This window comes from Python bivittatus, unplaced genomic scaffold (genome assembly GCF_059951505.1).
Source record: "Python bivittatus isolate LINGU-HERP-01145 unplaced genomic scaffold, Pbiv_v1 ctg000160_np1212, whole genome shotgun sequence".
Taxonomy (NCBI): Eukaryota; Metazoa; Chordata; class Lepidosauria; order Squamata; family Pythonidae; genus Python; species Python bivittatus.
The window spans coordinates 993,063-1,014,935 of record NW_028277076.1 but is presented as its reverse complement, the minus strand read 5'-3'; the positions used below and the strand labels follow the sequence as shown (position 1 = coordinate 1,014,935).

At 50.6% G+C, this 21,873-nt stretch overlaps 3 protein-coding genes across 8 annotated transcripts in view; 2 read left to right on the top strand and 1 right to left on the bottom strand.

Moving 5' to 3' along the window:
- RABGAP1 (RAB GTPase activating protein 1) overlaps positions 1 to 12,009 on the bottom strand; it is a 42,429-nt gene extending 30,420 nt beyond the window's left edge. Inside the window, exons 1-10 of one of the 2 annotated variants that reach the window (XM_088146858.1) lie at positions 11,852 to 12,009; positions 7,172 to 7,371; positions 3,579 to 3,816; positions 3,213 to 3,417; positions 2,433 to 2,607; positions 2,142 to 2,299; positions 1,188 to 1,298; positions 763 to 829; positions 529 to 631; positions 67 to 236 (exon numbers count right to left, since the gene is read on the bottom strand). In XM_088146858.1, the coding sequence (XP_088002984.1) occupies positions 67 to 236; positions 529 to 631; positions 763 to 829; positions 1,188 to 1,298; positions 2,142 to 2,299; positions 2,433 to 2,607; positions 3,213 to 3,417; positions 3,579 to 3,816; positions 7,172 to 7,321 (1,377 nt within the window). In that variant the 5' untranslated portion in view covers positions 7,322 to 7,371; positions 11,852 to 12,009. The remainder of the gene's footprint in view (positions 1 to 66; positions 237 to 528; positions 632 to 762; positions 830 to 1,187; positions 1,299 to 2,141; positions 2,300 to 2,432; positions 2,608 to 3,212; positions 3,418 to 3,578; positions 3,817 to 7,171; positions 7,372 to 11,851) is intronic. The other variant, XM_088146859.1, reaches the window with a different exon arrangement.
- Positions 12,010 to 12,118: 109 nt separating this feature from the next.
- On the top strand, positions 12,119 to 16,590 carry ZBTB26 (zinc finger and BTB domain containing 26). Of its 2 annotated transcripts, none has more exons than XM_007423290.4 (2): positions 12,119 to 12,311; positions 13,280 to 16,590. In XM_007423290.4, exon 2 carries the CDS (start codon positions 13,290 to 13,292, stop codon positions 14,658 to 14,660), a length of 1,371 nt encoding a protein of 456 aa, XP_007423352.1. In that variant the 5' UTR covers positions 12,119 to 12,311; positions 13,280 to 13,289; the 3' UTR covers positions 14,661 to 16,590. The 2 variants fall into 2 exon arrangements, with proteins under 2 accessions (XP_007423352.1, XP_088002982.1); XM_088146856.1 differs by lacking the exon at positions 12,119 to 12,311 and adding an exon at positions 12,336 to 13,180.
- An 830-nt stretch (positions 16,591 to 17,420) lies between these two features.
- On the top strand, positions 17,421 to 21,261 carry ZBTB6 (zinc finger and BTB domain containing 6). Of its 4 annotated transcripts, none has more exons than XM_088146854.1 (2): positions 17,421 to 17,535; positions 18,351 to 21,261. In XM_088146854.1, the coding sequence occupies exon 2, from the start codon at positions 18,361 to 18,363 to the stop codon at positions 19,636 to 19,638; it is 1,278 nt and encodes a 425-aa protein (XP_088002980.1). In that variant the 5' UTR covers positions 17,421 to 17,535; positions 18,351 to 18,360; the 3' UTR covers positions 19,639 to 21,261. The 4 variants fall into 4 exon arrangements, with proteins under 4 accessions (XP_088002980.1, XP_088002981.1, XP_025019225.2 ...); XM_088146855.1 differs by having other exon boundaries at positions 17,434 to 17,535; positions 18,348 to 21,261; XM_025163457.2 differs by lacking the exon at positions 17,421 to 17,535 and adding an exon at positions 17,548 to 17,676 and having other exon boundaries at positions 18,348 to 21,261.
- Positions 21,262 to 21,873: the final 612 nt, after the last annotated feature.

Below are 21,873 nucleotides of genomic sequence, written 5' to 3'. Positions count from 1 at the left end.
CTTTATGGCAGGAGTGGGCCACCTTTTTTTTTTTTTTTTGTCAGAGCCAAAGTGGAGAAGTCTCACCTGCTTCAGTTTCAGGAAGAAGTTTTCGGTGGAGCTTCTCTTGCTGAAAGGCCAGTACAGCCTCTCATTAGGAGGGCACACTCGGACTTTGGTCTCCAAGAGGAAGCGGACTGGCTCTTGCACCTCCGTGATCACCAAATCCACAGCTGTGGTCAGGAAGAGCACCTTGTCTGCCGAAGAGGAGCAGAGCAAGCCAAAACGATCAGAGAGCGGGCTGCAGCTGGACAGCGAAGCGCAGGGAAGGCTCCGTCCCCAGTAGCGTCTTTGGGTTGGGAGGAACACCCCTGAATCCAACCCAGAATCGTCCCACGGGGTGGATGGATCTCTGGCCTGTGTAAGCCAGGTTCTGGTGCTCCACTAAGGCAATCGGAGGATTCAGCCTCCGCCCTCAGAGGACAAGGGGATCTGGGGACATGTTTCATCTCTGCTGTACGGCCCCGCGTGCCACCGTGACCCACAAACCTTTTGGCGTTTCCTCGTTGACGATTTGGAAGTGCGGAGACTTTGTGTTCCAGCTCCCGGTGATGATGTAAGATTTCCCGTCAGAGCTTTTGCCCATAGACTCCTAAAAGTGGAAGCGAGAGTGTGATGAAACACAGCACATGCCTCGCTGGGACACCCCAGAAAATGTGGTGGGGAGGGATGGCGTTTTCGGAGAATATGGGTGGCGGGGTTATTAAAGGAAGTGCTCTTTACCAGATCCAGCAAATGCATATCTCCACTCTGCACATCTTTCCCCGGACTGAGGAGAAGGCCGAAACATCTGCAATCATCAAGAAAAAGGTTGCCAAGCCGGTCCACCCCTGGCAGGCTCCCCCCGGGCCGTGATCAAATCCGGAAGCAGCAAAGCGAGCCCACCCCCCCTTTGAGGCTCTATTCTGAAGACGATTCCTCGTGTTTCAGCCTCCCCCAGCCACTGAAAAGGACCCTTGATTCGGAAAAGGGCACTAGGATTCCCAAACAGCTTTCCAAAAAAAGGAATTCCCAGGGGAGTTTGAAGGAAAACCCAGCAGAGAACAAAATATTTAGCACCAAAGGGGACAAAGGGAACAAGGAGATATTCCTCCCACCTGGCCAGGCCTTAAGAGTCAGGGGCCAAGTCCCGATAGATGCCGTGTTACCTCTCAATGGCCAGTTCTTTGTTGGTGGTCTGTTGCACATAGATGACAATCTTCTTGTCGATTCCTTGCCGTAACTTGAAGCATTGCCTGTCTTTGTCTTTTGGAACGGCACTGGGGTGGGAAGGAAAAGCAAGAAAATGGGTCACTTGGGGGTTGCCCTTGATCGATCAAGTTCAAAGTCTCCCAAAAGCTGAGACGCCCCAGATTACTTCCAGCTCCTCCTTGTTACCCAACTAATTTTTAACAAGGGACACCAATTCAATTCAACAAGTCCTTAAATCACCACCGGTTTAGTTCCTGCTGGGCTGTTATGATGAGGCTCAGCGTCAGGTGACACCTCAGCTCAGAGAAAAGGAAAATGAGGCAGGCTGATTGATCAAACCACCTTCTGCAACCTAGTGCCTCCGAACTGCAATGCCAGCTTCTCAGTGAGAAAAAACACGTCAAGATCTACCGCCCTCCATACCAATTTTCTGAACTAGGGCAATTAAAAGCAGCAAGGAAAAGAATTAATTTGTTCATTAAAAACCTTTACCGAGAATGAAGAACCAGCCCTTTACATGTTGGGCTTATTAAAAATCCCCTCGGGTTTCTTAACTACAGCTCCCTTTGCTGGGTAGTTGCAGCGCAGGGTCCCCTGGCTGGGCCTGCAGGACAATCTACATTTCTTTTGCTAAGTCAGGCAGCATGAAACTGACTGATCGGACTAAACGAGAGAGAGTAAGATAGGGACATAGCTTCAATTCTCAAGAAGATGCTTTCAAATAATGGCCAGCAGCAATGAGAATTTAATTCCTTCCTACCAGACTGATGAGCTGATAAAATTTTTGCAAGAAGAACACTCAAAGTACAGCCAGACATAACTGCACATTAAACCCTTGAACCTGGATCTGGACAAGAAGCTTGTCCACAGGCTTGTAAAATTAGAAGCCCCACCCAATTAGAAGCTGATACCTGAAATAGCCTTTCCCGTCATCCTCCTTTATTTCCAGAGACACCGAAAAAGTGAAGATGTCGCTGTCTGGCATCTCCGGAGTAACAGGGGCTGCGAGCGGGGCTTGTTTGGCAGAACGGCGGAAAGCTGTGGCAAAACTGTACAGGATCCGGCTCACCTGAGGCCCAGAGAAGAAAAGAGAGTTAAGCTGGAGAAAGTGGAAGTCCGAGTACGTCCATCTTTACATCCCGTCTGAGGGAAGACAGGCCTGGGCAGGACACGTCTCGCACAGCTCAGCCCACTGAACTTACGGCTTCCTGTATTTCACATCGGAAGACGTGAATTCTGAAGAGCTCGGAGTTGTAATGGCTTTCGGTGAAAGCAAAACAGTCACTCTCCGGAGTCCCGTCATGACCTCGCACGCAGAACAGGATCTTGTAAATGGGATAGTTGGCTATTTCGGTGTTTGCTGGAGGCTCCAACAACCTGTTGGATGAAAACCGATGTGTGGGGTAAGGGCGAGAGAAGGGCCAGCTTTGCAGATCCTTCAACCTCCCCTGGGACCTCAGGCTTCTTTCATCAATAAATCAGTTCATTTCCCCAAACACAAGTCTTAAACTACAGAGGCACCCCAATTGGTCTAGTGCAGTGCTGCTCAACTTTGGCAACTTTAAGATGAGTGGACTTCAACTCGCAGAATTCATGCTGGCTGGGGAATTCTGGGAGTTGAAGTCCACTCATCTTAAAGTTGCCAAGGGTGAGAAACACTGGTCTAGCGATACACTAAAGCGAGTGATCGTGCGTAATATATCTGTATGTACAAAGGAGGTGGGTAGCCACAAGATTGTTCTTTTGACTCTCGCAACAGAGAATCCCTCCTTAAAATCACTGCATCTGCTGTGGCATTTACACGCAGGCCCAGCTGAGAAAGCCGGGACCGGCCACCCTTCTTGGTCCTTTCTTCCTGAAGAGAGTGCCACTTCTGGGTTCTCTAAGAACCGCTTGTTCTGAAGTGGCAAAGCCCTCCTCCAGAGACAGAGACGCGAGGCACCTCCGATGGCCAAGCCCCAAGTCCTGCAGAAGGCAGGTACCTCACGGTGCCCTCAGATACATTTGGCACAGAAAGGGTCACGTCCACGGAAATCTGGCCCTGGCTCCGCAGGATGGCCATCATCCGCAGGGCTTCCACCTCGCTCCGGGGGGCATTGACGGAGGCGCAGCCCAAGTAGGTGAGTTTGCTGAAGACCACGCTGTCCTCGTCGGCCACCGGGGTGAAAGGGCTGGACTCCTCAGAATCTGCCAGACCAAAAAGCAAGGAGTCAGCAGAGAAGAGGAGGAAAACAAATGCGTCTGATGGACTGTTAAAATCGAGTGACCGAACAAAGCCTGGAAACTCAGCTCTAATCCAAGACCACCACCACCACCACCCCGCTTATTAGCCTTGCTCATCAGCTCACCTCCCTGGGCTGGCTTCACGGGGAGCCTCATTTCTGGCTTTGAGGGCCCCGTCACGGACACAGGGTTAATGGTGGAGGACGCGGAGGCCTCGAGGAGAACCAGCTCGTCCCCCTCTCCATCCTGGGTGGTGCTCTCTTCCTCCCCCTCCTCCCGGTCATTGTGGTCTTCCATGGGGGGATCCATTAGGACATCCTCAAGCTCTTTCTGCAACTGCTGCTCACTCCCATTTCCTATGATCTGTGGAAAGAAGCGGCACTCGCTCAGGCCAGCAGGACAAACTGACCTCAGCCAGACCCGCCGAGAGAACAGGGGGCTCGCGAGGCAGCCAGGAAAATGGCATCTCCTCAGCCCTCGCAGGCGGCACGTTCGCGGCCAACAAAGAACGTCTCTGGAAGCTGTAGCCCCAGACTTGCCGTGCCGATGGAAACAAAAGGCTGCTATATTAAGATTGCTGCCTCCTGGAAGACGCAACAGGTCCAGACAAGAAGGGCTTGTGCTGAGAGGCCGGCTTCCTCCGCCACACAGAGCTGGGGTTGTGGACAGGGAGCAGCCAAAAGGGGCACAGCTAAAATGAGGAGCCACGCTAAAATTCTGGCCTGGAGGAGCCAGAGACGGGGTGAAGTGGAGGCGGCGTGGGGAGTCACAGAGATGGAGGCGAGCTCTCTCCGACATCTCCATGGCCGGGTGCGAGCATCAGACTCGTTCCGCTTCATGCCAGAACTTTCTAGTCCCTGCTTGAGTCTCACAGTTTATACCCACATCAAAGAACCTCGTCCCCAATAGGGGAACAGTGTGCAGTTTATTAAGAAGTAGACAACAAAGCCCGCTGAGAAGTTGGCTTCCTGACCCAGCCATGTAAGGCGCCATAGAAGCCTGTCATATGGGACCGGGACCAAGATTCCCATCTGGATGCAACCATGAATGGATGAACTTCTCAGCTGAATCTGCGTCCCAGGGTGATCGGGAAGGTAAGGAGTAACTGACATCAGCAAAACCATCACAATGCCACTGAGGCCATACTCTATGGGGTCCATGGGAAACAGCGAGCTGCTGATTCTCCTTGGATATTTGAAATGGAAATGGTGGGGAAGAAGGGTTCAAAGAACATAAGGGCTCCCATCCTCCTCAGGAGAAATAATTCCATCTCTTCCTTACTGGGCAGCCATTTCCTTCTCAATCTGGGCGCCAATAAGAGGAGCAGCAATCGATCAGAAGCCCCATTCAGATGCCAGACCAGCAGGTCAAATATTCATAAGGCACCTTCTCCCTCATTAGCTCCTCTCACGCACAGGTATGGGGAGGAACCATGGCCACTTGAAGTCAAGTCAAGCTTGTTGAACTGAGAGCCAGCGTGGCCTCATAATTGGCAGTTCTTGTGTTCTGCCTACAGAGGCAGCCCCAAACATCTCCTGTTACAGGTTGCAAGAGGCTGAAGAACATGAGGTTGAGTAAACAAGGTTGCCTTTATATCATCTGGATCCATGGCTTCCCTCTGTCTGAAACAGCGGTTGGGTCATGCATAATGAAAGTTGGCTGAACCAGCACCGTTGGGCCAGGTTTACACAAAACACTAGCCTCAAGCATAGGCCAGATCACAGAGCGCAGGACGTTTCAAGCAAGAAGGATCTGCTAGTTTCTAAAGCCACATACAGGTCCTATAAAGATATCTTCCGGCAGGTCTGGGGAGTTAAATTCCTCTCTCCTAGATAGCAACACCAGCACAAATGCCTTAAGACTGAAGAAAGGCTCAAAGAGAAGCAGGAGGCATTTGCATTTGGGGCAGGGCAGGGCAGGGCAAGGGGAAACAACTCTGGGTTGACCTGCAGCAAGGGAGACTCTGCCCTCGACGCGGTTTGATGGAAAAAGCACCGGCAAGGCGGGGCGACTGGCAGTCCTCCAACTTTCACAGGGGTCACGAAAGACATTAGGAAGCCAAGCTGTGGGAAGCGCTATGGGGAGCTCGCTGGAAAGGCTTTGCGTGACTGCATTCCCCCTGCAAAGATGGACCCCACCCAGCAGCCTCATGGGAGGCCGCCGCCATTAAGGAAGTCTTTAAGCCCAGGGATTTGGCCTTAGGCTGGCAGAAACAGCCTGGGTGTCAAATGCTTTGGAGCAATCGCTCTCTCGAACGAGGCCCGGGAGTAGGGAGTATCACCTTGACCCCAGAAGCAAACCAAGAGGGCACAACCGTGGGCTGTGGTGACCAGCATGATCAAAACCCAGAAAACTGCCCTTCAGCTGGCCCAGATCAGCTGCAAAAACAGCCCCAGGGTATGCACGCGTTCCAAAGGATGTGTTCAGCCCTGGCCCACCCTGTAGGCTGAGGCTTCATCCTGCAAGCAGAGCAGAAACACACGCTCATCTTGGGCACTCCAGAAGAGAAGCAGAGAGCTTGGTTTGACAACCACCCTTCCCTGCAACGGCTTTCAAAAGGTCTGCTCCAAGTGCCATCAGGCCAAGCCCCTCCTGCCTCAACAGCAAACTCAATTCCTTTTGAAAAGGACTGTTGTTTGGGGACCGGAAGGAACCTGGGAAACAGGAAACATCGAGGCAAACAGGCAAAAGGGGCTCACCATCTCCATGATTCCTTCAAGGTCAGAGGTTTGCGGCACAAGAGGAGCCAAAAACTCTCGCAGCAAACTAGCAGGGCCGCAAGCATACATCGACTAAGCAGGTCAACCAAATGTTTATTTGCAGTTCTCAAACCGGTTGGACAACAAACAAGGATTTCTGACACTTCTAACATGATGATAACACGCCCCAGCCATATCCGGTCCCTGGTATTGTTTAGTGCAGTCCCGAGTCAACCATGTGGCAGGAGGAGAGGCCACGTGACCTAAATGGAGATGGTTGGAGGGAACTGCAGGCCGTGAAAATTAGAGCTCCCCCACAGGGAGGTGAGATGTGTGGAGGCTGAACTCCAGGACAGCCAAAACAGGGGGGAAAGCAAGAGGTCTTCAGAGAAGGGCGGGGTAGGGAACTGAGCTCATACAGAACTCTAAGCCATGGTTTTACTTGCCAGGGTTTGTCGAATAAGCAATCACTGGGTGGGTCTACCCCGTTTGATAAGCCAAAAATCAAACAAAGTTATGGCTTAGCACAAAGCGGAAGCACAACCTCTAGATTTAAATCACTCCAAAACTGACAAGGGTTCCATTCGCATGCTATGATATGCCAGAGTTTTTCACAGTTCTGGCTTACTGTGACATGCAAGCACAGCCAGTGACCAGCACCACAACTGTTTCTGACTGGCTTGGATTCTTTGTCCCATTAACCAGCCTGCACCTTTTATGCATCTCCTTCCCGGGAAAATTCTCAAGCTGAGAATCAGGTGGACCAGCCCCATTTCATTCTCCCTCCCAGCCCTTTGATGGACTTTTGCTGACATTCCTAGCGTTCCAGAGAGCGCTGATTTAGCCAAAGTTGGCCAATCTCCAAGCAGAAAAAGCTTTCTTCATTCGCAACGCCAGAAGCTTTAGCAAAGAGCTGCTCAGAAAGGAAACAGGACCCAGCCCATCCTCATTTCAAAATGCTACGGTCCCAACACATCTAAAAGGCACCAAGATCAGGACTGCACGTTCCAAGGTCATACCTTCAGTCCTGTCTTTTCATCATCGCTACCATTATTGGTGGAAGGTGTTTCGTCTCCCTGCCTGGAAATCAAGACAAAATCTTCACTGTTGAGAGTCGATACTGAGTCTGAAGACACACTGATTTTGCCCACCGAGGCCTTGTCATCCATTTCTTAAAAAAAGGAAGTCTGGCTCATGGATGGGCTGGAGGTGGAAGTGCCTGAAAAACACAAACATCAATGTCATCATCATCATCATCCGTTTCTAAAGGTAATTCCAGAAAGCCTGGATTGCTCTGAGAAGGGAAGGAGCTCTTGGATTCCTCACTGCATGCCATCCAAGAAGCCCAGAATATTTGCAGCTGTTATGCCAGAGGACCAGAATCGGCCATAGATTCCTTGCAGAGTCCCTTGAGGTGGGGGCGAAGGCCTACTACAGCCAAAGAGAGGTATCTAAGACAGCCTCGGGTCTGCCTTGAGGGCAACAGCACTTTTAAAATGTTTGTTCTCCAGCAATAGGTCCTGGAGATTATGCAGAGCCATCATGATGGGCCTGTAACCTTATTTTGTAGTATAGGAAAACTGTAACCAATTTTCCACACAAATTGTAAAAATTACCTTTTAAAACTGCATTTCTTGGGCACCGTGAATGCAGCTTGGTTGCCAATTCCATAGTCTCCCTCTGCCCTGTGCAAAACGCTACCAGCAATCACAGATTTTTCAGCAGTAGAATTCTGTGCAGAGCACTCACTCACTTACTTGCATAGGTTGCCCCAGAAAACGAGGGAAGCAGGAGCAAATAAACCACCTCTAAGCAATTCAGAACTACTAAACCCTTAAAGGCACTTCCAAACCTTTCCAAAACCTGGGAAAAAACTGAACTGTTAGCATATAACATGGAAGATGATCATACAACTGCCCAGTTCACAAAGCAAATGTGGTTGTTGATGGTTCATTTTGCTCCGGCTTACTGTGGGGACTGCAAAGAGTCCTACAGAATAGTTTCCTTCCGTTTCCCATTACTGACTCTAGACTTGCAGATGACTGAAGAGTTAAGCCAAAACGTTATATGCTAAGATAATTTCTAGAGGCTCGCTTGAGTTCAAGGCTAGGTCAACATACAATTCCTTTGCTGAATGCCGCACTCAACTATGCCCTAGAGGAGGGGAAATTTTTCTAGAAAATATTCTATTTACCATCTTCCCTGTTTGTTGCTTCACTGAAGTGTTGTTTTTAAACAAACAGAAAAAAAGAACAATGCGAGGTCCACGCCACTGCTCTCGCAAGCACAAATCAGAGCGGCCTGATTGTGATTCCACCCCTTAAAGCTTGAGTTCCGTTTAGGAGACCACATGGTGCCAGATCATTTACGGTTCAAGGGTGCTGGAAAGAAGTTGCAGGAGAAGTCAGTGGGGTCAACCCTTCATTCAGCAACCACCTTCCAGGTTCATAATGGTGCCCTGCCCTCGGTTTCCTCACGTTGGCAGCTTGGAAAAGGGGGAAGAGAGAGTAAATACCCCATCATTTTGAACACACCATACTGGCACGCTCTCAGGTATTAGGGAGGTCAGAAATGCCTTTGAAGGGAGAGCGTGAAAGTCGTTCACCTTGCAAGCTCTTCCCCACATTGGTTCTTCTGAGAAATGATCCAGCAACAACGATTTCCTCAAATAATTGCCCAAGGTGGAGGAAATGCAGCCCACAGCAACCTTAGGCTAACTTTTCTGAGCCAGCATTAAAAAAAACAAAACAAAACCCAAACCTGAGGAGGAAGTCTACCCCTTTCAAGTGGGTATATTAAGTGCATTTCATTAGAATCCTTTACTAGCATAGCCTTAAAACTGGCTGCCAGCTTCCACAGTCATGAAAACACTGTAATATCCACTGGGTCTCTAGAACTTTTGCAACTCAAGAACTCTCCAGCTGAGCAGGAGACCAAATCTCTCTCAATCCAATCTTGGAAATAAATGCACAAATTTTACTAGCCTCTTCCTCAAAATTGTACTTGTCTCCTAGGAGGTGGCACAGGAGGGCACCTCTTCTGACGAGTACATGCAATTCCTGGCAGCTTCTGGCAACTACTGGCACACGCTGAAATGCAAGTCTGACTCAATCAATCAATAGGAGGAAACTACGAATAAATATTGGCATACTACTTTAAAATTTCATTTTAACTTTTTGAGACTAGTAAATCGTGTTGCTCCCATTAGGACATATTTCCATTTAAAAAGCCCAAAAGAAGTAACAGGAACACAATTCCTATAAGTCACAGAAAGGAATTACCCTGATCCCTGTCGTGCTGTCAACAGGGTGGCAGAGAGTCTGAATGTTTGCTCTGAAAGCATGCTTTTAGCCCCCGTCTTGTGAAGAAAACCTAGATATCTATTCAGGAGAAAACTCAAGTGTGCTCTTTCAATAATTCTAAAAATTCTAAAAAATGGTATGAATGGAGGGTGGGTTACCTTTAACACAATTTATTTCTCTGGCAATCTAAACCCTGATACGGCAAATCCAACTCCCTGCTCATATAACCAACTCCAGATTAAGGCTGGTGCCATGGTGGGGCTCAGCTCCAGAGACAGATGTAAAAAATCTGAAATCCATAGGTAGATTACTTCATCTAGCTCCCTTCTAAGATTAGAGAGTCAAAGTGGAATGATTTACCAGCATAGTAAAGCATTCCACTATCTATTTTCAAACATGAATGGCAGAATTTAATTCCACCCCCCCACCCCCCAGATTATCAACATTGGAAAGACGACGGCGCTCCTAATAATTATTAGTTGTTTTGACAGCTCTCAAATTGGTTTGAACATATACAAGGAAACACGAAGAAGTCCTGAGTCACTTAATATGCATATATATTTATTATCATCTGTTCCTGGTTGAAGAGCATGCAATAGCTTCTTTTGCACAATAGTCTCTTGCAATTTCTGAGGAGCATTATGTAATATGTGAAACATCTTAAATGCACTGGAGTTTCCCTTCACTTTTCTTAACTCAGAAAACCACAAAAAGCAATCCTTGTAAATGTGTTGAAATTTTTTTTTTTAAATGACCAGATATATACTTAAGCATTTTTCCCAATCCTATTGGTCTCTGAGATTAAATATATGTAGTTCCTGCACTGACAAAGATATTGCAGTATGGGCCACCGTCATACAACGTGCCCGTTACTGTTAGTAATAATCACCTTTCGCAATCACCTTTCAAAGCATCTGTCAATAAGTGAGCTAAAGTGGACAATGTATCATCAGTACTAGTAAAAGCATATTACGGAAGCATTTTTATTAAATTTCTATGTAGCAGCAATTTCACACAACATATAAAATATGAGCAGGTTCAATTTAAAAAATCAGTCGTAACTAGAACAAACCAACAGTAGCAATTATGTTTCCTTCCACATTTCCTCTAAAATGGACTTTACCATAACAGCCAGCTCCAGCTTACCCATACTAATAACACCACCACAGAATAAGCTTCATCAGCATAATCACGGAACTCTCATCATTTCTTCTGAAAAGAAAAATGACTGCAAGAAATATTGCCCTATCAATAGGGCAACGAATAACAACGTTTAGAAGTTTTCACTAGAATCGCTGAGTTTGTTGCATGCAGTCAAGGCAGAGAAAAGCCTCGTGGAATTATACGATTGTTACCTTCGCAATCTCCATCCAAAAGAAATTTATCACAAGGAAACCCTCACAGCATTCCAACAATCCAACATACGTATTAATGGAAGCATATTTTTAAAGATATGCACCCTGACAGTTTCTCAAAAACAAAAGCATGAAAGATTCCAGGTGAAAAGAAGGATGGATCGATGGATGGATGGATAGATATACACACACAAACATACACACACGTATACCGTGTGTGTGTGTGTAGATAGATAGATAGATAGATAGATAGATAGATAGATAGATAGATAGATAGATGTGCACGTGTCTGTGGATTGTTGTGTTTATAAACAGGGAGTGGTCTGATGATAACAAACACAAGACGTAAACAAACAGTCACCCTAACAGGAAGAAAACACTTCAGTAACTCCGAAGCAATAAGCAGAAGCGCCGTAACGCGAATGCCTCCATCGTTTCTTCCCCGTAACAGAAGAAGGGAAGGCGAGGAGGTTTCCTGGCCCGGCTGCCCCACTGTCGCCGACTGCAACCGTAAAACGTCCTTTGACCAAGCTGCAATCTGGGTGAATTCACAGAAATGCCCATTGCCTGGCGGCAGCACGGACGAGGGGGGCCCCTGTGTCCCCCGGGGCATTTTTTCAACTTCCCAACCCAGTGACAGCGCTGGGATCGCCTGGTGGTCCCCCGTCCCAGGAGCGCGGAGACCTGACCCGCTTCGCTTCCCAAGGCCAGCCATCATCCGGATCGATAACAGAGGCTCCACCCCGATCCTGGCCACCGTCCGCGCTGGAGCGCAGAGGGAGTGGGGGCCGTTGCCAGGGAGGGCTCCGGAGCCGCCGGCCAAAACAGACCCCCGGTGCCACCCCCTTCCCGGCAGGCCAACGCGCCTGGCCCCGCGGCTATTGATTATCGATTGCTGGCGCGCGTCGTACCCGCCGCCGCCGCCGCCGCCGCCCCCCAGCTCGGGCGGAGAGCCCCGCCCACAGCCGAGCCCCCACCCTCCCCCACCGTCGGCCCCGCCCCCTCCGGCGCCCCTCATGAATGGCCGCCGAGCCGGACTCACCCTCATCCAGATCCGCCGGGTCACGGCCGCCGCCGCCGCCGCCGCCGCCCCTCTCGCCCTCCGCGGGAGCAGCAGGGCCGCCACCGCCGCCACTGACGGGCCTCTGTCAGGCCGCCCCAGCGCCCCGATCCCAGCCCCAGTCACGTGACCGGACCCGGCCGGAAGCAGTGTGTGCCCCTTCCGGCGCCGGGAGGGCGGGGCGGGGAAGCCTGCAAGCACTTCCGCTGAGCGTCCCCGCCTCTTCCTTAGCAACCCGCGTCCCCTCCGCCCCCTCTTTCTTCGCGCCGACCGGGAGAGAGGGAGAGGGAGGGAGAGAGAGAGAGAGAGAGAGAGGCGGCGCCGGAAGTGGGGCAGAGCTGCTTCCGGTGGCGGCGAGCCGGTCGCTCGGCCAGGCGTCCCCGTTCGCGGGCCTCCCCCCGGGCGGACCCACGCAGCGGCGCCTGGGGGAGGCGGAGAGGAGGTGAGCCAGCCCGCCGGGGGCCCCTCGCGGGGCCAGGCCGCGCCGAGCCCCGCCTCCTCCGCGGCGATCCGTCGCTCGGCGGCGCGCCTGTGGAACTCGCGGCCACCGGGCGGAACGCCGCCCCTTGCCCGTGGGGCGCGGGAGGGGGTCACGAGGTGGAGCTGTCCCCCCGCTTCAGCGCTGTCCTGGAGAGGGGGAGGGGGCGGACTGGCTTCCTGCCCTGAAGCCGAAGCCGCGCGTCCCCCGCTGGCTGAGGCGGGTTCAGCGAGCGGCCCGAGAGAGCCTCCCCGTGCAGAGGCAGTCTACCGTGGCTGTAGGGGGAGGGGCTGTTGACCAGGCCCGAGGCCGCCTGGTTCAGCATCCTCCCGTTCCCAGGGCAGCTGCGGCGGGCCGCCCTTTTCGTGGCCAGACTCCGCAGACCCTCCTCCCCGGCTCTCTGCATCTGCTTTGCGGCAGCCTGTCGACCGGTGGCCTCTGGGCAGGGAAGGCTCCTTAAAAACTGAGGGTGGGACCCCCTTGCCGTAACTGCCCACTTCCCTTTTCCCCAGGTCAGCGTGCTGGACCGGTTCAGATGGGGGCGGCCGTAGGTTTTCTTGCCCAGTGGGGCCCGAGCAACGCGGAGATAATTTTCTGAGCTTAAACGGCTGTGTAAAAAGCGTGACTTAATTGTTTTTCATTTACAAAACGGTCGTTCGGAGACTTCGCTGAGAATAAGCTGCCGCGCGTGTTGGGCTGTAAGCGGTCTAGGTGTTGAGCTCCTTTCGGGCACGTAAATCGTTTCGCAAGTTCTCCCAGCAAGATTCAGGCTAGAGTGCTCAGGGAGATAGGGAAACACCAGCAGCTAAAGAATCCAATCCCCGCAGAGAAAGGTTAGCAGGTAGTGATTGGAGAATGCTCTGGGTGAGGTGGGGGTGGTCCTTCAGGTCTCCTTTTGTGAGTCACTGTCCCCGTTCGTTGGTACCCTTTAGGCTTGTCAACATGACTGAGAGAACGGAAAGTCTCCATTTCCAGTTTGACAACTATGGGGATTCGATGCTGCAGAAGATGAACAAGCTGAGAGAAGAGAACAAATTCTGCGATGTCACCGTCTGTATAGATGACCTCGAGGTCCACGGCCACAAAATCGTCTTCGCTGCTGGCTCGCCCTTCTTAAGAGATCAGTTCCTCCTGAACGACTCCAGAGAGGTGAAGATCTCCATCCTGCAGAGCTCGGAAGTCGGGAGGCAGCTGCTTCTGTCCTGCTATAGCGGCGTCCTGGAGTTCCCCGAGATGGAGCTGGTGAACTACTTGACGGCAGCCAGCTTTCTTCAGATGAGCCACATTGTGGAGCGCTGTACTGAGGCTCTCTGGAAGTTCATCAGGCCGAAACAGAAGCTTGGAAGCAAAGAGGAAGGCCCAGCACGGGCCAATTCCTCCCAGTCGAGGGAGACTGCAGGAGCCAGTGGGGGGGAGGAGGAGGAGGAAGACAACGAGGAGGAGGAGGAGGAGGAAGACTCCTTGCAACCTGATTCGCCTTGCATCCAGCCCTCTGAGGACAGCATGGACGTGGACGATAGTGATATCCAGATTGTGAAAGTGGAGTCTATTGGGGAGGTTGCGGAGGTTGGAAGCAAAAAGGACCCAAGCCAGTTTATTTCCTCCGAGCAGCAGACCTCCCTTCCTTCCTCGGAGCCCCAGCACTCCCTTATCAATTCCACAGTGGAGAATCGAGTCGGTGACCTGGAGCAGAGCCAGCTCCACAACTACGCCCTCTCCTACTCGCCGGCTGACAACCTCATTGTGGCTTCCAAGGAGCTCTTTGGCCCCAGCAACCGGGGGGTGGACAAGGGCCTCCAGTGGCATCACCAGTGCCCCAAGTGTACCCGCGTGTTTCGGCATCTGGAGAACTACGCCAACCACCTGAAGATGCACAAGCTGTTCATGTGTCTCCTGTGCGGGAAGACCTTCACCCAGAAGGGCAACCTCCACCGGCACATGCGGGTGCACGCAGGGATCAAGCCCTTCCAGTGCAAGATCTGCGGGAAGACCTTCTCGCAGAAGTGCTCTTTGCAGGACCACCTCAACTTGCACAGTGGGGATAAGCCCCACAAGTGCAATTACTGCGACATGGTCTTTGCCCACAAACCCGTCCTAAGGAAGCACCTCAAGCAGCTGCACGGCAAGAACAGCTTTGACAATGCCAACGAGAGGAGCGTTCAGGACACCGCAGTGGATTTCGACTCCTTCGGCTGCAGCTCTGGGGCGGACTCAAAAGGCTGTCCCTCGAACGAAGCCAGCCAGGTGCTGGATGCGGGGAAGCTGGCGCAGGCTGTACTCAGTTTACGGAGTGAAAGTGCTTGTGCGAATTAAGGTGGGTGCCCCCAGCCTCTTTTTGGAAGACCATAAAGAGCTGCGGTGGGAGATGGCTTGGGCCTCAGCCCTGAAACCACTCTGCCGTTTGAGCTTGGGGGCTGAACCTAACCTTGTAGCAGGTCTTCGCCTCCTCCTTTAGAAAGATTCGGCACGTTGGTTGTCTCTAAGTGACTTTGTCTCTCTTGCGAACAGAACCTCCCTCCTCGGATGTTACAAGAGCTGGCACGGGGGAAACCGCTGGTCTGGTTGGCCTGCGTTTGTTAAGCACCGCCAAAAAGAAGCTACTTGCTTGTGAGCCAGCCAAAGGGGTCAAAACAGGAACAGATATGCCCTGTTGCGGAGGAGTTTTTAAGCTAAAGACAGGACTGAATTCTTAGAAAAAGAAAAACACTGGATAATTATAAGCTCTTTTTACTTCGCCTCTTGGTGGGCTTCTTGTTTTGTATTCTTTATTAAAACTGTCAGGTACTTGCCTTCTGCTCCTCCTACCCTAAAGAGGCATCAGCTCTTACATGGTTGTCCCTCAGTGAATGACGTTCCTTTCCAATTTTATGAGGAAAGCAGCAGCAGGAATTGCTGTAGAGCAGAACTGGGAGAAATGGATCAGCAGAGTGGTGGGATGACCCTCACCTTTGTCTCTTTGCTCAGGCTCGTTCTTATCGTACCCGCAAGAGTACGTTTCATCACATCCTTTGTGGAAACTGTGTGGTTAGGCTAGAATGGTTGAAGTTTGCATGTCTTTCCCTTTCCCATCCTTGTTTGCTTGCCCCTGCCCAGGCAACTCCTTGCAACTAGAACTGGGTTTTCTCTGTAGCTGTTTCCCTTCTGGGGCTAGCAGGGCCTCGGCTGTGAACAATTCCTTCTTTGTCACTGAAACCCAAGACCATTTTTTCTCTAGGTTATATATGGTGCTTAAAATACTGTTGGCACTTGGTAAATTGTTAGAAGTAATGCAACAGAGGACAGGATTCGTTTAGAAGGGTTTTTACTGTGTCCTCAGCACTGGAAACCTCTGAAAGGCACAGGAACCCCAGGGCAGAGAGTAGGTTCTTCTCCCACACTAACCTTTGGAATTATTCCCAGAGAGAGGAATTCCTAAACGGTCAAAAAACAGTTAATAGTTTAAGGTGGGTTATAGCGTATGAGCAGTATTTTGGTTATTACTTATTAGCCAATATACTGGGGTAGAAGTCCCTGGGTATCGTTATATTATGGTGGCCTTTTTCCTGGGCTGAAAAGGCCAGGAAGCAGGAAATGGGGATTGTCTTCTTCACCAGGAAGCACTGGGTGCAGCTATTTTTAGTGTTTTGGGTGACCTGCAGTATTTACTTGTGAACAGTTTCCTCCTGAAAAATGTGATTTGGGAAGTGTTGAAAGCCTTGGGAAGTCTGGCTGCTCCAAAGGGACCTCCTAAGTGTTCACGTATTTCAAGAGGAAACTCCTGCCTTTCTGTCAGAGAGATTTCAGGCCAAGGAGTTTTGGAGTTGTGTGAATGCAGCTTCTGCTTCATACCCTGTCCTCTTCTTCCTCGCTCATTGTCATCTTCTGTTCATCCTTAGAGGTCAGGAGTGGGTGAGGAGTAGTAATTGTGTGGTAGGAAGGTGGGGGGGGGGCTCAAATATTTAAGTGAGCAGGTGGTGAAATGCTGGCCCCTCAGAGGTATCCAGCTTGATCCCCTCTGTTGGGATCTTGTGACTCCGTAGCAATTGGTAGGTAGAACCACAACCAGCAATGTTTTCCTTCCTCCGCCAGGGATTCCCCAGGCAAACAAGGGGAGGAGAGCTGCCCCCCTCCGCAACGCTTTGCAGATCTCTTGGGGAGAAGGAAAGCTGTTTTGACCTGTGAATGCATTCTTGTGTCCAAAAGACCACTCACCCTTCTGTATGTGTACTGAGTCATTGTGGTGGCTGCAGAATAAAACAATTACACCACCTTCCTTCCCTCGTGTAATTTTTCTTAGGATAGTTTGTAAATCTCGAAAGGGTGGGCAGGCCGAGCTGAACACCAGAGTGAGTCGGGTGGGAAAAATGAATGTGTGTGGGGGGGGGGGAGACCGCTACTTCGAAGCTTTACCTCGCTGCTGCCCTCTCCTGCAGGGGCGCACATTCCACCCACCTGCGGTGTGCTGGTGATAACACTGGGCTTAAAAGCTTTACTGTCCGTAAAGCTCTGTAGATGCTTGAGATGAAACAAACGCGGAGCTGTAATCAGCCTGTGCCGGCCTAGTGCCTCCCAAGGCTGCCGGGCTGCACCTCCCAACGTCCCCAGTGAGAGCCTGAACTTCCACGCAAATCTGCAGTCCCTGAAAGGCGCTGGCAGGTTTTATAAGGCGCCTCGAGGGCAGCCAGGCAGGCGGTGCAGAATCTTTCAGAAACGCCCTGGCGGGTTTCTTCTCCCGTAACGTGCACCGATCAGGGGGACCCGCAGGAAAGGGGCGGCGTTTCTCCGCGTAGCTCCCGATCGCCCGTGCCCAGAATCTGCGGGGTCTGCAGGGAGGGCGAGCTTCATGCCTTAGGAGCGCCTCCCCGAGCGGCTTCCAAGCACATGCGCCAAAGCACGACCGAGCCCGTGAATTAGAAACGTTCCCACGGTAGCGAAGCCCTCCCGCTGCACGGCGAGACCCCTCTGCGCGAGGCGGGCGCGCGCTCCCCAGCGCCTCTTCCTCCCATTGGCTGGGCCCTGGCCGAGGGCGGCCAATCAGGAGCCGGCGCGCGTGCCGGAGGATGTCCGACCGGGTCGCGGGGGCGGAGAAGCGCGGGGCCTCCGGAAGTTGATCCCTGCCAGCGAACCGCTTGCAGCCGCCGTCGCCGCCGGGGAACGAGCCTGGCTGGGCCTCGACGAAGACGACGACGGCGGCGGCGGCAGCCGCCCGGTGAGAGGAGCGGGGAGGGCCTGGGGGGGGCAGGGTCGTCGTCCTCCCGCCCCCGTTTCGCCCCCCAGCGAGCGGGTCTATCCAAGCGCCCCCCCCCGGCTTTTCCGGGCCTGCCGCAAAAAGAATGGCGGGTGTGCGCGTGTAAGTGTGTAAAGGATGGTCGCAACACACTTCCCCTTCATGTAGGAAACTAGCTCTTCAGGGAAAGGGCTAGAATCGTTTTCCTTGATCTCCGGTTTGCTAAATTCGGTTTTTTGGTTTTTTTTAAATTAAAAGCCTCCCAAATTGTCAAAGTACTTGTAGCCCGCCCCTCTCTAAAAAGATCCAACGCGGAGTGTCTCAGCCTTTTGTGAGCATAAGGCAGGGTTCTCCAGAGTGGTCAGTATCCACCCCCAAGGGTCGATGGGACTATCCAGTATTGCTACTGTTGTTGTTATTCGTCTTACTGTTAGCATTTATTGTATTGTTTTCATGTAATAAATGTTCGGGGGTCAGTGAACAGACTGAACGTTCGTGAAGGGGCCAATGCGCCGAGGAGTTTGGGGGCCCCTGGTATAAGGCCATAATCTCAGGGGACCAAGCTGCAGGGGGAACGCATTTGGTTCTCTTTCTTTCCTTTCCTTTCTTTAAAAATTTTCTCCCTTATCTGGAGGGGCACCAAGAAGAGCTTGGTTCTCGTGGGCTCTGTAGAGAGAGCAAACCTGCTTCCAGAACAGCAGGAAGCCTCTTAGGCCGAGGGCCATCTTCTCAGTTGTTGGTTTGTTTGGAGGTGTTGAGCTTCCTTTTCATTTCGTTTCTCAACTTCCCCCCAGTAGGATCGTGATTATGGCTGCCGATTCAGATGTACTCCATTTCCAGTTTGAGCAGCAAGGGGATGCCGTGCTGCAGAAGATGAACCTACTGAGGCAGCAAAACCTCTTCTGCGATGTGTCAATATACATCAACGACACAGAGTTCCACGGGCACAAAGTGATCTTTGCTGCCTGCTCCACCTTCATGCGGGACCAGTTCCTGCTCACTCAGTCCCAGCAGGTTCGGATTACTATTTTGCAGAGCGCCGAAGTAGGCCGGAAGCTGCTGCTTTCATGCTACACCGGTGCTCTGGAGGTGAAGAAGAAGGAGCTTTTGAAATACCTCACGGCGGCGAGTTATCTGCAGATGGTGCATATTGTGGAGAAGTGTACAGAGGCCCTTTCCAGATACCTTGAAATTGATGCTTCTGTGGAAGGCAACGGAAGGTGTGCTGAGAAATGCCACTCGTCTGACATGGAGCTAGGAAGCAAAGAGAGCTGCCTTGATAAAGACTGTGAAGTCATAGAGATTTCTGCAGACAGCCCGGTTAGCATAGACGAGCATATAAAGCAGGAGAAAGGGGAAATTCAGCAGCCATCCCTGCAGAGTTTAATGTCAGAAAGGAAGGACGTCAAAAGCCCTGAGATATCAACTGTAGAGATTGGCTACAAGGATGATGAAATCTGCCTTTTCCGAATGGATTCCATTAATGTCCCCAGTGTGGAGGATGAGCAGTTTTTACAGCCTTGCACCTCTTCAAAAACCAGCTTGTATTTCCCCGAAACTCAGCACTCCTTGATCAACTCTACCGTGGAGAGCAGGAGGACGGAGGTAGCTCAGTTCCAGAGCTTTGGCAGTGAGAATCCAGAAGGAGCTGCGCACACAGGGGGCGACTTCCCAAACTCTGAGGACGCCGGCTATTCGTGGCGGCATCAGTGCCCCAAATGTCCCAGAGGGTTCCTCCACTTGGAAAATTATCTCCGCCACCTGAAGATGCACAAACTGTTCTTGTGCTTGCAGTGTGGGAAAACCTTTACTCAGAAGAAGAACCTGAACCGGCATATTCGCGGTCACATGGGCATCCGTCCGTTCCAGTGCATGGTGTGTCTGAAGACGTTCACAGCCAAGAGCACCCTTCAGGACCACCTGAACATCCACAGTGGGGACCGGCCTTATAAGTGCCACTGTTGCGACATGGACTTCAAGCACAAGTCCGCCCTCAAAAAGCACCTGACTTCGGTGCACGGAAGGGCCAGTATGGACAAATCTGGCTTGGATGCCATTACGGAAGTCAGGATAGACTATGACTAGATGTAGTTTGAGAAGGGGAATGGAAAAGGTCTGGCTTGTTACAAAGCACCAAGACCGCCCCCCACCACAGTCCCCACTTTTAGACTCCGGTCCTGCATGTAAATACCCCCTGATATATCTATTGATGTTCCTGTAGGCTTTTGCAGAAGCTGCCCTTCTTCCCGTGATATTCAAGCAGCCAAGAAATCTTGAACAAAAGTGGCGCTTAATTGTTGTTATTTACATATTTATACAATATATAAAGTAGGGAGATAACGTCTTGACAGCTTTCTTTTTTTTGCACCACACTTTGAACAATAGCTATTGTTTACATTTTGGCTTTGGAGGCCTTAATCTGAGCATCTGTTTTTTGATGAAGGCAATTCAGTCTTGCAACTTTCTCTTGTTCAAAATGAACTGCACGGCGGCCGAAGGGGCTACGGACAACCAAGGCAGCATCTTTATTTGTTTCTCTTAACGAAGGTCAGACTTACCATAAAAAAAACTTTGTGCCTGGGCTCATCTCTTTTGGCAAGCCTTGCTCAAGAGGACCAAACACAGATCCGCTTTCACTTCAGTCTAAAATTAAGTCTTGTGTAATTTATTTACCAAATTAGCCAGGTTCGATTGGAAAAAAAAAAAACTGGGTCCATAATTTTCAACTGAAGAAAAAGATATTTCTTTCAGAATATATGACTGTGTTCTCATCTTGATGTGTGGTGCACGCTTATAGTTTCCCTGTTGCTTCCATTCTGATGACTGGAAAAAGACATTTCCCTCAACTTTTGATGGGGTATCAGGTGAGGAGCAGCTCCTGTGCTTTGGTTCTATTACATTTCCGGTACAATGCATCATTTTGCTGGGACATCCACCCTCCGTTGTTCCCAGACAGAAAACTGCTCCAGCAGCTATTGCCAGTGGTCGCTTCAGATTTCAAAATACTGTATTTTTCCTGCCTCTGGAAACATCAGAAACATACAGCCATCTCTCATCCAGGCAACTCTGTCTTTCGAGGCAGTATAAATATGTACATTCTTTTGGTGATAATATGAACAAGCTAGGTGTCTTCAGGGATGGATGGGTCAGCTGGGGTCAACACGGGTGCCAAATTTCAAGGAAAAAACTGAAATACAAAATACAGGTATTATTTGTGGGGGGGGGCACTGATTGCATGATTTTCTGAGGCGCCAGTGGCTACTCTACAGCCGCAACTGCACAAATCATCCAGAAACTCTGCTGATTGGGAACTCGGCCCTATCAGGGCGCTGACATTTTGAGAAGGCTGTTTATAATATTATGGCCTCTTACCCTTGGCTTTTTGTAAATGTGCGTGTCAGCTTTTGGTGTGCATTTAATAAGCTTTTACATAACAGGAGGTTCTGTTTGATTGGTGTCCTCCCAATTTTGTAAAAGACTTGCTCTCTGTCTCGGGGTGTTTGTAAGCAAATTGTGTCTGCCTGTCACATGGACGGATCCGTCTGGTTTTGAGAAAAGTCATTCACTGGCCACTTTGACACCAAGCAGCTCCAATTATGGGGTTGACAGCTTTGATAATCTTGTTCGTGGCTGGTACGTGTGTGTGTGCGTGTATGAATTTGCCATTTGATATGTAGTGGGAATAAAGTTTGCTTCTGGCTGAGTGAACTGGACTGGACTGGACTGTATAATCTTGAACTGAGCAGATTATGAAGAGATCCCCCGCAGTTCCCTGAACTAGTTAAAAACTTCTTGCTGACATTTTAAAGAAGCTCCCAAGTCTTGCAACATCTATTTTATAAGGGGTTTTGAACAGAAGTCAATGGTGAGGTGAGACTTGCTAGCTCTGACAAGAATTGCATGAACCAGGGCAAGGCATTCTGTTCTTTAAAAAAAAAGTAGCCGAATTTAGAAATAATGTATTGAAGAGCTTTTTAGTACTATTACCATTAAGTTCTTGTTCCTCTTTGGGCGGCCACTAGTGTTAAAATCTCAAGTCCGAAAAGGTTTTGCATGCTGCCAATGTCATTGATTGGTGCGATATCCTTGTTGTGATTGTGACACAGGTACCTACATTTGTAGAGGTAACCACCAACCAGCCACCAACCGATAACCCTAAATTCTGGAGGGAGAGGGGAGCGTGAGACAGATAGAATTAACTGCTGTGTAAAATCACCGCCGGGCAAAAACGTTTTGGCGGACAAGAAAGGAACAAGAGCCCCACTTTTGTAATTGATGGTATTACTTTAAAATGGAGAAGTATTACTACCCTCAAAAAAA